General features: G+C 42.7%; 1 protein-coding gene across 1 annotated transcript; it reads right to left on the bottom strand.

Annotated features, from left to right (window-relative positions):
* Nucleotides 1-4,310: 4,310 nt before the first annotated feature.
* DBR1 (debranching RNA lariats 1) lies at nt 4,311-12,838 on the bottom strand. Its single transcript, XM_033158073.1, has 8 exons — nt 12,567-12,838; nt 11,389-11,513; nt 10,856-10,936; nt 9,237-9,322; nt 8,121-8,345; nt 6,935-7,015; nt 6,231-6,376; nt 4,311-5,826 (listed from the first exon to the last, which is right to left on the bottom strand). Exons 1-8 carry the CDS (start codon nt 12,782-12,784, stop codon nt 5,157-5,159), a joined length of 1,632 nt encoding a protein of 543 aa, XP_033013964.1. The 5' UTR covers nt 12,785-12,838; the 3' UTR covers nt 4,311-5,156.
* Nucleotides 12,839-14,980: the final 2,142 nt, after the last annotated feature.

Raw genomic sequence — 14,980 nt, 5'->3', positions numbered from 1 at the left:
ATCCCTGTGCTGTTCTGGGCAGCCCTGGGTGGCCTAAGATTCTGCTGGATTGAGCCAAAGGCCAATCTTGGCCTGCATCCTATATACCACAATGGTCAGCCAGATATTTATGGGAAGCCCACAAGCAACTAACGCTCTCCCACTCGTGTTCCTCAGGGGCTGGTATTCAAAGGCATGGTTAGTAGCCACTAGCAACCTTAGATGCTGTAAATGTGCCCAATCCCCTTTTAAAGCAATCTACGTTGGTAGCCATCACTGCAACAAATTTCCTAGTTTTAACATTGCTCTTGGTGAAAAAACACTCCCATTTGTCTGTTCTGGCCATTTCATAAGGAATGGACAATTTGGCTCAGGGGTTGCACCTGCTTTTCATGCAGGAAGTCCCAGCTAGTTTCAGTCCCCAGCATCTCTAGGTAGTGCCAGGTGACACCCCTGTCCAAAACCCTGCAGAGCTGCTGCCAGTCTGTGTAGGCAATACAGAGCTAGATGAAGCAATGGTATAGGGCAGTTTTCTAAGTTCCTAAATCCATTCAGCATCACTAGACGACCTCAGGTTCTATTATTATGAGAGGGAGAAAAATGCATCCATTCTTTCTGATCTATCTCATCCATCCCTCTGCACCATGAATAACTTCATGAACTTTTATCATTCCCCCTATCTTGTCTCCCGTGACATCCTTGGTCCCCCAATCTGGAAAAGCTGCAAAGTGGACAGCAAGCCAGTTTTCACAAAGCCAGGCTGGGTAACACAATAGCATTATCATCAAACAACAATGAACACTTGGACGCAAGACCTACACATGCACAGCAGCAGCACAAGTAGCAAAAGTCCCCTACCTGATCCCAATAAATAATCCTCTTTCCTTTGCTGAGGTGGGAAGAAAGGGCCCGGGTTTCTTGCGGGCTCTAGTCTGCTCCGAATGATGCAGAAGTCAAGGCACCGGTGCTCAACAAGCAACTCATTTTTAACCTACTTGACTGACCTGGCTAACACTGATTTACGGCGCACCTGTTCTTTTATTTTGCCCTCTCTTAATGAAGGGGTAGCTGAACTAGCCCTCTTTAATTAGGCTTGCCATTGTTTGTAAGGACGCTGTGCTTTCCCCCCTTTCTCACCATGTCTTCAGTGGGGTTCTGCTTTTGTTTCATTGTCCCCGTTTTGCAATCAGCTGCCCTTTAATTTCTCAAGAAGGGACGAGTCGCTCCATTTTTAATGAGGACAGCGACGGATAATGTGAGCCAGCAATTAACTTCACATCATAGGACCAAGTTACTTGAAGCATCACCAGTCTCCTTATGACAGGGGTCAGCAACCTTTTTCAGCCATGGGCCGGTCCACCGTCCCTCAGACCATGTGGTGGGCCTGACTATATTTTGAAAAAAAATATGAACAAATTCCTATGCCCCACAAATAACTTGAATATGCATTTTAAATAAAAGTACACATTCTACTCATGTAAAGCCACACTGATTCCCGGACTGTTCCTGGGCCGGATATAGAAGGTGATTGGGCTGCATCTGGCCCCTGGGCCTTAGGTTGCCTACCCCTGCCTTATGATCCCAGGCTTACACTGAGAGGGCCTTCTCAGCAGTGACACCCCAGTTGCGGAGCACTCTCCCCATAGAGGTTTGTTTAATATCTAATTCAATGGTTCTAAAAGGGTGTGTCAGAAGAGGGTGACAAGTGTGGTGGGAAGATTCAAGGACAACCATTATTCTATTTTGGGAATGATTCATGCTCTTATGTGGCTGCATTGTTCTATGCTTTCTGGATGTCCCATGATCATATTATAAAGTAGTCATGTTCTATTAAAATAATAATAATAATAATTGGTGTGGCATGAGCAAAGTTTTATTCTGAAAGTACGGCTGAGGAAAAAAAGTTTGAGAACCAGTGGCCTTATTTATGACAAAGGCTTTTTTTATTTCCAAAGCTTTTTTAGATCCAGTTTTGATCCTGTTGATAGTCCTGTGCTTTTTACAATTTTGCAGCTTTTACTTTACTTTTTCTTCTTATTGTTAAACCACCCTTGGAATGTGATTGAAGGATGGTATGATTTTTTTTTTAAAGACTTATTAAAGCACACACACCATCCACTGTTGCAAGACTATCCACAAGACAACACATTAAGATTTAGGTTGGGAAACAAGGTGTAACATTCATGGCTCAATTATCACTTGAGCAATGTGCAGGGTAGCAGAGCCCTCATCTCAAGACAATGGGACACCTTTAAGGAGACCTTGCCATTTCTAACTGTATTTCCTCAGCAGTTACAGTTAATTGCATCACAAAAAGGGGGTTTCTTCCAAGTGGGTTGCGGAATGAGTATGCATCAATGGCTCATGTACCATCTTCCTAAAGTACCATAAGGAGTTTGTTTTTCAACCAACCTATTCTTTTGCTCTAAAGTGTGCCAAACTGAGCCAGCCGACCAAGAGATTGATAATGTAGCATCTTTTATTATTATGAATAGACAAAAAGATGCATAGAATGACAGCTCACTTCTAGTACTGTGTTTAAAAAACCTAATAGATTTAATAAGTGGCATCACATTCCTTGACAAGTTTCTGAATCTGCAAAACACAGCACTGCTGCCACTGTTCTGACTTTACTTATTTGCACACTTGGGCGTAGGGTCAATCATTAAGCAGAAGTCAAAATTTAGCAAATAGCTGTTTGCACCATGCAGAGGATGCCCTCTAGTGGGGTTTGCTTTTATAGCCTGTAAAGCTATTGCTATGTGATTTTCTATGGCAGCTCTTCCCTGTCAGTGTCCAAAGGAAACTGCTGTTATGAATAGTCACTGTGCAACCATCTATATTCATTTGCACTCATGCAGAAAAGTTGCACATGTTGTACGTCTTGCATCTGTTGGCTTTTTAGTCACACGTAGTAGCAAAGACTATAAAATGGGGAAAGGGGCGAGTTTTCAGTGCAGAAATTATTTGCAGTAATTTAAAAGAGTGGCCAGTTACACTGTTGCTGTTTTATATATATACCACACTTTTCCGTGTATAAGACTATTTTTTTCTTTAAAAATCATGCTAAAAAGTGGTGGTCGTCCTATATATCGATACTGTACAGGGTAGACGTTTCATTGGTTGCTGCCAGGGCTGTGTGTGTTATTGGTAGCTGCGTCAAGGGGTGTTGTTGACTGGCTGATGCTCTGGCAGTTGGGTGGGCAATTGGCAGCTTCTGCCGGTGATGGGACAGACGGGAGGTGGATTTACCAACGCGTAAAACAACTCTGGGCAATCCTCCACAAAAAAGCTCAACAACTCTGTACCATCTCTGCCCATTTTATTAAATTTGAGTCCCCAAAAATAGGGGGAGTCTTATACATGTGGGCGTCTTATAGAAGGGAAAAAACGGTATATCTATAAAAACACTATTGGATACAGATGTAAAAGGATATTGCTTCCTCCTGCTGAAAAGCAGGCTGTAACAAACAAAAGCTCTTTCCGCAATAACCGGTTGCTCATTACAAAAGATTTCTACCCCTCTAGAATTTGTCTTATTTAGATGGCAGCTATTCAATTACCCACTGTACCTGGGAAACTAAGTTGCCAGTTTCGGGCATGCATGAAATGTTCGCCCTAACTTATGGAGCAAGTTGGAACTACTAGGAATCAATGTCTCTCCAAAATTCTGGTTTAATACGTTATCTTTGCTATCTACTCTCCATTTGGGAATAGTTAGTCACATCCGGTTATGTAAATTATTTTACAACTCCTCAAACTGAACATGGCCACGTTCAGACGATTCCATCTGAACCTTTTGCTCAGATATGTGGCTCTCTTCACCTCACTTTTGCTGCAATTCTCTAGTCAACCGTAATTTCTCTATTGAGATGAAACTATGGTTAACTGCTTTGGAACACACCAGGAAATTAAATCTGCTTCAAATTGTGGCTTAACAAGTATTGTTTGTTCCAAAACGTAACAGTTTCCTTGGCTCGCTTGGACAAAATGAGAAACTATGATTGGAGATCATAGGGTAATCATTGTTCTGGGGAAAGACAGATACATTCAGGTGGAATCTACACATATATAAAAAACGCTGTGAATTTTTTTTTTACCATTTAAAAATATATATTGAATTTGCTATTAGCTCACCAGCACCACCTAGTGTCAAATTTGTATAATGCACTTAGAATGTTATATTTGCAGTGGGATAGCTGAGTCCTCACAAGCAAAAGGTTATTTCATATATTGGCTCATTTAGCCAGAATCTGACTGTCTGAAATGGTTCACTACATGCATGAAAGAAAATCTGTTGCATATTCGCACAGAAAATCCAGAAACTAGGGTAGTGCAAAAGGATTTATTTACAGACCTATATATCATCCTGGTAAATCACGGCATTAAAATAAACCCCAAGTTGCGGTTTCACTTCTTACATGCTCAACTCGCCATAGGATTATTGTACTTTCCCAATTTCATATAGTATTATTTCAATTACAATCTCAATGTGGTTGACAGCTGGAATGGTGCACATCAGACAGCCTATTTGTTCCTATGGTTAACATGGCAAAAACCAAGAATGGAGAACCCATGACCTTCCAGACGTTGTTGGGATGCTAAGTCCCATCAGCCCCAGTGAGTATGGACAACGATCAGGGATGATGAGAATTGGGAGTCCATCAATATACGGAAGGCAGCAGGTTCCCCATCAACACTGGGAGGGCAGGAAGGAGGAGGGACTACCTGAGAAAGCTAGACCTCATAACATTCACTGATGCAAAGTCCAATGAATGCAAGATTCGGAACTAATTGCTGTCAATGGGCAGGCAAGTGAGCTTAAGTAGCAAAGAAGTTGAATCAATTTGAGCCTGCTCCATTATATATATAAAAAAGGTCCTTTTCCCAACCTCCATCAAAATGCAAAGTATTTTCTCCTTGTCTGGAAAGCATCTGCAAAAAGGGATACAACAACAGGTCCTCCGTTGGATCACAGATGCCTACAAGTTCTTTCTACCAAATCAATATTTGTTCCCCAATAAAAATATTTGCTCTAATATAAAAAGGGCTTATTGCAATTAAAGTGTAAAAACTGTGTAAGATTGTAAAATCCCATCCTGCACAAAAAAAGACCCGAAAGTTGAATAGGTATAGCAATCAATGATCCTGCCTATAGTGTCAACAAAGGGGTTGTCTCATTCCAGCTCATCTTCATCTTTGGAAGCATAGATGGCCTGGTTCCGCCTTTTAATTTTCTTTGGCCCACCCTTTCCTTCTTCGCTTGTGTCACTTAGCCGCTTCAAGGCCGTTTCACTGGGGATCACCTCCTCTGGCTGGTTTCTCTCACTCGATTTCTCCAGTTCATCACTTTCCACAGTATCATTTGGTGACACGGCCATGGAACCTGGCATGACCCTGATGTCGGAAAAAGTTGCTGAGACGTCAGAAGAGTGGTTGGGCGACAGGTCCACTGGGCAGCTGCCTGGCTCTTCTTCATCATCACTGTCTTCATCCAATATTATTTCATCAGGGTTGATAGAAGAGGACAAGCCAGAAACATCTGTATTATAGTCACTGGGCTCCTCTGCTGATCCAGTACTGTCTACCTCCTCCTCCTCTTCATCATCATCATCTCCGTGCTCCTCTTTCAGTTGTTGGATTCGGCCATTAATGTCCAAGAGGCCAAACCGGGCACAGAACTCAGTCGTCTGGGGATTGATTTGATGAACGGGTTCTCTGTGCTCCTGGAATTTGTTTGAGTTATAACAGGGAACTGTGGTACTGAAGTTATGTGGAACCTTAAGGTCGTGGTTCGCCTCTTCCAAAACCGCCTTGATGTCTTCTTCTGTGACACTGTAGTCCCATCTACAAGAGGCCAAACACAGGGAGGTTCAAGTAAGGCTACCCACCTCTCTGCACCTTATATTTGAAGAGCTTCAGGACAGAGAAAAGGAAGGGCATTAACTGATATATGGAGTTCTAGGGATGGTGATGCCTCCTAACTTCAATGGGCTGGATTCAATTATCCCAGCATGCTAGAGGAATCCAGCACAAGGGAGTTGGGAGTAGTGCAATCAATATCTAGTCAGAAGTCCTATGAATTCAGTGGGGCTTACTCCCAAGTAATTGGGGTTAGGATTCTTGCCTTAGTTGTTGTTTTTAAACTGACTGTATTGTTACTGCTCTGTTGTATTGGTGAGATGTTGGCAGATGAGGCATAAGGGGTCAAAAAGCAGCAAATAAAAATACACAGACAACACTTTACATACTTTGCATGGAGTCCATTGTTTTCAGGCATATTCCAGGAATTTGGAGACACATTAACAAGATTGTTAGTAGCTTTAAGAACAGCAATCCATTCTGGGTCATATTCCAGGCAGTCAGATGCACTTGGGTCGTGCTCAATCTCTACAATCTTAGAAAAAAATTGGGAAATTAAGAAGACCTCTTTGTCCTCCATAACAGGCAAGACTTGGCTGTGAACTTAAAAGGCACTAGCACCTCAGATAAATCTGCCCTTGCACTTGCTACAGACTGCACTTCTCCCTTGTTTTTGGAAGGACCATGAAGCCAGGCTGGGAAACAGGGGTAGGGAACCTTCTGCAGTCCAAGGGCCACATTCCCCCACAGGCAACCTTCGGGGGGGGGGGGCGCATGTCACCAGTGGGCAAGGCAAGAGAAAAGCAACAGATGCGGCTCTTACTTTGTACAGTAAACCACAAAAGCCAGACATTTATCTACACAACTCTCCATCCTCCTGGAGGCTTTATCACAGTTCAAGGACACATCCATGCTATGCAAAAACACTCAAGGAGGATAGTGGAGGGCTCCAGCTTCAGGAGAAGGTTCCAAGGGTCAAACAGAGCATCTTAGAAGGTCATATCTGACTGACCATTTCTCCTCCTTTTACAGAAGATTCTAAATACCACTGAGCCTTAGGTCTCATAACAATAGAAAATTCAGCATGTTTTACCTGTAGGAAGTCTCTGTGGGGCAAGCATTTATCCAGGGCCAGAAATTTTGTTGCTTTTGGCTGTTTCCCACTGCCATTGGCCTATTAAGTAGGGGGGGAAACACAACAACAAGAAATGGCATATGTACCAAAGTCAACATTTTTGGTTACACAACAAGGATTGATGCGATTTATATGCACGGACATATGAAGCTGCCTTTTTGCGAGTCAGACCACTGTTCCATCTACCCCAGCAATGTCTATTCTGACTGGCAGCAGCCCTCTATTATCTGAGGTGGAAGTCTTTCTTACCCGGTGCCTCCTGAACCTTTGGTTGGAGATGCCAGGGATCAAACCAGCAAAACATAAATTCACAGACAACTGTCTTCTGACCTTCTGAAAGTACCAAAGGTTTCCTTGCCTATCAGTCATTTTCACTTTTATAGAAATATCAACAGTGCAAAGAAGAGTGTGAAGTATATCATTACATGGCAGGCTCTTCAGTTTTGTCCAGCTCCATGATTTCACGCAGAATTCACTAAGGGCTACTAATCAAAACAAACCAAGGTAAATTCATCAATAATCTGTTAAGAGCCAACCACTGTTCTGGAATCCCTGAGAAGCTTATATTTGAATTATGGTATTTTGTAAAAGATTGTAATAAGAGCACAGGTAAGGAACCTGAGGATGCTGTTGGACTCCCTATCAGCCCCAGACAGCATGGCCAGTATTCAGTGATGGTGGGGGCAGTAGTTCAAAAACATCTGGAGAGGCAGTTTCCCCACCCCTGCAATCTATTATATATTTTGGAAGGCTGTTTGCTTACCTGTTCACTATGCATTTGGCCCCCTCATAAGAGATTTTAACCAACTTTTGCATAATAACTCCTGAGCTCAAACAGCAGCTTTTTGTCTACATTTGGAGACAACTGGACACCATTTAGAATCAATATGACAGAATGAACCTTTCAAAACTGCAATGACTTTTTGTTTGTTGGAATTCTCAAGGAGCGCAAGGTGCAAGTAGAGCACAACTGCCTCCCAATCCAGAGCAGTTTGTTATTTTGAAACTACTACTGGCAGGTATCAGGTTTCCTCCACTAAAATTTCTCTGGTGCTCCAGCTTCCGTTAAAAACAATAACGACAGAAACACAAATGCACACATAAACGTCAGCAGAGGCACAACAAAACGCTCCAGTTCTTTTACCTGGTGCTGCATGAATGCAGCAAACTTCACATGCAGGTGTGCAGCAAACCAATAGGTTGGTTTCAAGTGCTCCAGAAGCTCTGAAGCAGCAGGACTTCCCAACGTATTACTCTCCACTTCTTGGCGGAAGAAGGATTTTTTCCTAAGCAGCAATTTCTTGTCTCCATAATGATATATACTTCTGGGCCAGTCGTGGGACATAAATACATCCATAGGCTGCTTTAGCTGTTAAACCAAAACGAAAGCAACACAAAATGAGACAAGACGGCTGCTGTTGTGAGTAAAGGAAGCACAGCACAGGATCACAGAATCATAGGATGTCAATTTTTAGGGAAGAGGGGAAATGATTAAGTGGGCTTAACTGCATCAGTTTCAATGGGTCTGCTCTGAGTAGGACTAATGAAGATGATTGTTCTTCTAAGTTTTGACTTACTGGTTTTTTCTTTTTGATTTCTTCTGTTAAGTAATGTTTTATTGTATCTTGATTATATCTTAAATATTATAATTTGCTTGTCAACATAGATTGTATTTCTTTTTGTTAACTGTTTCGTTTTTTGTTTTTTGTTTGAAAGAGCCAGCCAGTTCAGCAGGACTTGCTGAGACTTCCTGGTGCTTCTGCAGCTGAATGCAACATCAATGGATTATTATTAATATTATTATTCCCCTGCCTTTTTCCCCTGAAAGGAGCTTAAGGTGGCTTAAAGAAAAAATCAGAACAGCTTTAAACACGGGGCGGGGGAACGGGACAGTAATTAAAAAACAGTTAAACATTAAGGCTCATCCCTTTGCCTAGCTGAGAGCTGTTGAAGAAGAAATAACATAACTAGAAACAACATAAAACCCATTTTTTAAAAGGTACAAGCCCTTTTAAAGGCTATTAAAAGATCTAGAAAATTAAAAGGCTGGTGGCAGAAAACCTAGTGACAGAAAGATTAACAAGAACGGTGCCACACAAATCTCTTGGGAGACTGTTTTGCAGCTGGGATGCCAACCCTTATCCTTGTGGTTGCCACCCACTTTATCTCAGATGGTGATGAAGGTACTTGAAGGGAAGGGGCAGGGCTATGAAGATCTTAACATACAGACAGGTTGATATGAAATTGGATTTACACTAACCTGCTTGAGCTTGAAGACTTCAATGTTTCTTACATGGTAGACACTTCTTATTGTTTGTTGGTTGTATGGTGGATACTCAAAGTGACCTTAAGCAAGTTGAGAAACGGTTAGCTGAATAAAAACGACGACAAAAAGGAAGACTTCCTAATTGGCTCCGATCCCCTGAAACGGCAGCATTGTAGAATGAGTGTTATATTCAACCTCCTTTCAGAGAGTTGCACAAATGTGCTTGCCTTACCTCTACACTACAAGGCCAGTTTCAAGGTGCTAATGATAATTTATAAAGCCCAATACAACTTGAGATCTAGAAGCTTGATCACAGAATGCAGATGTGCTATAATTTTAATAGATAGTATTATTTATGCATTTTATTTGCCTTCATTTTGTTGTACTAATTGATGTTATTGTTTTAAGATTAAATGCATCGTACCCAGCTCCTGCCCACCTAGCAGTACGAAACCACGTCAAAGTGCAAGTAGTTAAATAGGGACCACTCCGGTGGGAAGGTAAACGGCGTTTCCGTGTGCTGCTCTGGTTCACCAGAAGCGGCTTAGTCATGCTGGCCACATGACCCGGAAACTGTACGCCGGCTCCCTGAGCCAGTAATGCGAGATGAGCGCCACAACCCCAGAGTCGGACACGACTGGACCTAATGGTCAGGGGTCCCTTTACCTTTACCTTTACACCACCTTGAGGTTGCTTGCAAAAGAAGGCAGGCTAAAATAAGTAAATGTACCAAGGAATTTAACTTCTTCCTATTTCATTCAATAGACATTTGGCTTAAGCACCGTCCATGGAACATAGACCACACAACCTTACTGACACCCTCAAGAGGCAAGTAACAATTTTTCCTATTTTACTGAAGTGAAAACTCAGAATTCAGGTGAGCAGGGATCTGAAATGAGGCCCTTTGCTGATCACAAGGCAGATTAGATAGATAACATCACTACTACAAGCCAACAGAAAGGTGCAGAGAAAACTAGAGGGACATTCACATCCTTTTCCCTTCTATCTGTATCTTATACTTTCCTCACAGGAATCAGAGTAGCGTTTGGGCCTCACAGCACCACTTTGAATTAGGCCATGGTAAGAAATAGTTATTTGCTCCAAGTTTTCCAGCTAAGCATTTTAGTCAAGTGAAGATTTAAAACAGGGTTTCCTACATCCAAGAAAAACCCTTGATCCATTTTGCCACAATGATTCCCTTCAGCACTGCCGCATCACAGGGATAATCAAGACCTGTTCAGATGTACCAGTAAACTAGGGTTTTCCAGTAAAAAATATGCTGTGGTGGGCATTGGACCCACATGCCCCCTTTTCCCCTCCTTCAAGCAAGAATGAAGATTAAAAAAATGCCTAACTTCAGTTTTGAATAAGCTGCAGTTTCCCACTACATCTAAACTCAATAACCTAACTGTGGTTAGTTCACATAAACAAACATCAAACCATGGTTTCAGATCCTGATTCATTAGCCACAGCTTCCCGTTGCATCAAAACCAGGCTTCAGAATCATCTACCAGCAACAGACGCAACTCACTCTAGTGCAATAAGTGCTACAGCCGAAAATGAAATTCAGATTTAAAACAATAATCTGCAGCACGACCCCATCCTAGACATACCCTTTCTGTAATCATGAGATTTGAAGATGCCAGAGAGTCCGCCAATTCTCACCCCGCGATACTTTACCACTCCAGCGTAACCTGAAACAGGAAAAAATTATGTAGATCAGCATAAGTAGAAGACTGTCCAGGAAAACCACCAGCAGTACATAAAGTGGTTACTGATTCCCAAGAATGTGCTGTATTTCCTTCATAGCAAAGAAAAAGGTTGCATTCTGTAAAGTGTATAGGGATAAAAGTTTATTTTGGGCTACAATCTGCTACTCACTATACTGGCCACACAAGGTCAGAAAAAGACAAAATTGGACCTAGATATTTTGCTACACTGAAAACTTTCCAGAACAGCTATACAGGCTTACACTGAAAACACTCCAGCTACAAGAGTATACGACTTCACCTGAAAGATACCAACATGCCTAATTTTGGAAGGAAAGAAGTACAGTCCCCCACTATAAAGCTGAACTTCAATCTAAATCCTCAGCCCTATGCTTGTGCATCATAGGCTATCAAAACAGAAAGCAAAATGTTAATACCAAGGTAGTAGATGTTTGGTGCCACCCATCCGCCATATGGTAGCTCTTGCAAGTGATTGGAGGCTTCGTGGTTGCCCCCAATAAAGATGGTCAGGACAGGAGCCTTCTTCTCTCCAGAGTAATACCTAGAACACAGCCAAAAGCCAAGGTCATCGTCACTGGTATTAAGGATCAGCATATTAATGTTTCCTGGTCAGAGGAATCAGGCCTATAGGTTTACATGCATGCACACTGTATCATACATTACTTCTGATGCACAGCTGAGGAGGTGGAGATGGCACATGGAAAGCAGAAAGTGCTCATAGGACTCATCAAATTAACATGAAACACATAAAGAAAATCTGTTTACCGGTAATTGCACGTGTCAGTAGGACATGCAGCCTGAGCATGTTTAGTCAGAAGTCCCACTAAGTTCCACTGTCACTCCAACTAAGACTGACTAAACCATGTATTTCACCTCAGCTTGGATGCTGGATTTAGTTAACACACTACAGTACATGGATAAAAGGATTGCACAGACTGAAAAGGACAGTGGGACTGTCCCCAAGACCACTCAGCTTCCTCCATCTGCCATCCACACGTTGCGTGTTAACATCTTGCAGGGGGGAAACCTACACAAACCTGTTGACTTCTACAGAAGGTGGAATCCTGCATGATCAGGATTCCAGTTCCTGCAGAGATCTGTAGCACTTCTCTTGCACACTCACCCATTGATGTCAGGAGTAGAGAGAGAAAAAGCTGTGTGAAATTGAGGGGGGGGGGGTCAGTGGTGTAGCCCTGCCGTCCTTTCCTCTCTCAGGGCCCCCATGAAAGTGGGGTTTTAGGTCTTTCAGGGACACTTGACACTTTGTTAATACTTTGCTATTCGCATATGGAAAACCTGGTGAAAAAGCACACCAATAAAAACCTCCCCTGCTTTATGCTGTAGCCTTTCCTCCTACGGGAGCTGCTCTGACAGCCTACCAAGTCAACTCTTTGGCAGAAAACACAAATTATATATAATATGTTACATACGCGCACACAATGCTTAACCAACTCCTCTACCAACCCAACAATTTAAAACCCCGCAAAGGCACTTGCACTCTGCGCGTGCTCAGAGGCACTCTTCCCTCAAATGGGTTCCGGGGCGGAGCCTCCCCGGAATTCGAAATCCTGCTGTCTCTTCGCGGGCGACTCACCTCGCGAAGCCCCCCAAGCAGCGGTACTTGGCCGGCACCGCCATACAGCGCAGGTCCGCTGCGTTGCGCACGGCCTGGAAGTCCCCGGCGCACAGGAGCAGATCCGGCGCCGCCTGGCCGTGGCGCTGCTCCAGCAAATGGATCGTCTCGTACATCTTGTCAAGCGCGCCATGGCAGCAGCCAGCCACCGCCACCTTCATCTTCCGGCCTCGGCGCATGCGCCCCGGCGGCAGCAGCCCGGCCTGCGCAACGCACGCGCCCTCGACCGTTGCTTTCTCCGCATCGCGAGGCAGCCGGAGTGCCCCGCCCCGCCCCCTGACGCTTCTGCGCATGCGTCTCCTTTGCTCTCGCTGAACGCTTGGAGGTTGCGCTAGAATTGCGACAATGTCCTGCCAAATGATTTTTATCAACGCCAGGATGTCGTCCACCCCAATATCTATGGTCTTAACGTGGCTCCAATGAACTTTTTGGTTCATTTCTTGTATTATTATTAATCATCATAATAATCGTTCATTATTACTGTTAATCGTTATAAGGAAACCAATCTCGTAATGGCACATATTACTATATTTCATGTTTTATAATTTCATATTATTATTATTATTATTATTATCATTACAACTACTACTACTATTACTATCATCACCATCATTCTATTCCTTACCCACCCTTCCGCAATTAGGTGGGCTACGAGACGATCAAATTAAAATGCAATATATCAGAATCAGTTTAACCAAGGGATAGTTAGAATGTTGAATCCAGCTCCTCCTTAGAAACACAGCGTTCACGTGGAAGTGCTGCGGCGAAAGAACAATGCAAGAAGTAAAATGCCATCAGAAATTTCAGTTAAAGCCTGCAAGTGTCTGACGTGGGAACGGTGGTTGTGGACAGATGGAAAAAGGGAGTATTTTTCTATAGCTAATAAATGCAATTTCCAGCCATCTTGTCTAGGGATTCAGGATCAAGCCTGATTTCTAAGCGTTCTTAGAAGTAAAACGGGTTTTCCTCGGGTTGCCATGTGTTCCGATCTGTTACTAAGGAGAGGGTTTTCCCTTGGGACGGGGGAAACCGTTCAGTCCCATTCTTTCAAGAAGCAGAAGTGTGGATAAGCCCTTAAGTATGTCCCGTTTCACTGCTTGAAGATCAAGCTTGTTCTTGAGACAATTTGCCTAGAAATGGCATTACTGGCTACAAAAAAAAATCTTCCATCTGCCCACATCCACCCTTCACATGTCAGACTTGCAGCATACCCTCCAACATTTCTCCTATGAAAATAGGGAAGTCCCACTCCATAATGGTAATTTTACTAGTTATACCCCCACACATCTTACTGGGTTGCCCCAGACACTGGGCAGCTTCCAACAAATAAAACATAATAAAACATTAAATATTTTTTTTAAAGCTTCCATATACAGGATTGTCTTCAGACGGGAGTCAGATAACTCCATACCCTCCAGCATTCAGTAGCAAGACTTATTGGTAAGCATGGAGAAGATCAGACTGTCCAGATTTGGAAACTTAAAAGTTAAAGAATGCTGGTTACTAAAGAAAAGAAAAGAAAACTAAAACAGAAGTGCTGCTTACATCTTCTTCCCATGAGCACATTGTATTTGTTGTTGTTTAGTTGTTTAGTCGTATCCGACTCTTCGTGACCCCATGGACCAGAGCATGCCAGGCACTCCTGTCTTCCACTGCCTCCCGCAGTTTGGTCAGACTCATGTTGGTAGCTTCGAGCACACATTATTATTATTATTATTATTATTATTATTATTAATTAGCTGCTTTACCCGTTGAAATGACTGGAAGCAACTTACATCACAACAGAAATACTAAAACTACACTAAAACAATAAAAACATTTTTTAAAAAACAACCACAAAAATATGCACAAATGAAAGACAGGTCTAACACAACCTGTCCTATCAAGAGAGCCCATGAATACTTAAAAAGAACCTTTCAGAACTACATCTCTCATCAGCCCCAGCAAGGATAGCCAATGGCTACGGATAATGGGAGGTGTAGGGGAATGCACAAACCCCCTGCTCACATTGCTTGACCTTTTCTGCCCCTTTACCAGCTCTACAGCATTCTTTATTTAAGAAAAAGTATCCAGAACTACCGGTATCTACATTATTTCCAGCTTGGCTTCACTTTTTTTACCCTCTCCTTCCAACAATGTTCCCATGGGATGATATAAAGGTTTAAGCAGGAAGTTATTTATGTGGGATGAGAGTTGGGTGTTGGCAGATGTCTTCATTACACCCTTGGCCTTTTTTTATGGAGACGTGGCCTAGTTTCCCATGCACGGTAGGTATAAATAAATATTAACTGCTGGGGTTTTCCAAATCCTTCAGACGACAACTTTCACTCCAGAATTTTGATAATATCTGGTTGTTGCAACTGAGCTTTCCTCAA

The sequence above is a fragment of the Lacerta agilis genome, chromosome 8 (genome assembly GCF_009819535.1).
Source record: "Lacerta agilis isolate rLacAgi1 chromosome 8, rLacAgi1.pri, whole genome shotgun sequence".
Taxonomy (NCBI): domain Eukaryota; kingdom Metazoa; phylum Chordata; class Lepidosauria; order Squamata; family Lacertidae; genus Lacerta; species Lacerta agilis.
This window is presented reverse-complemented; position numbering and strand designations above follow the sequence as displayed.

What these genes read in the sequence shown, in the direction of transcription:
- DBR1 (XM_033158073.1), bottom strand. Translation starts at nt 12,784, where the DNA reads ATGCGCCGAGGCCGGAAGATGAAGGTGGCGGTGGCTGGCTGCTGCCAT. An exon ending in ATCTCATGATTACAGAAAGG is followed by an intron (nt 9,323 to 10,855) that starts GTATGTCTAGGA and finishes AACTTGCTTAAG; the next exon opens with GTCACTTTGAGTATCCACCA. An exon ending in CTGCATTCATGCAGCACCAG is followed by an intron (nt 7,016 to 8,120) that starts GTAAAAGAACTG and finishes CCTACTTAATAG; the next exon opens with GCCAATGGCAGTGGGAAACA.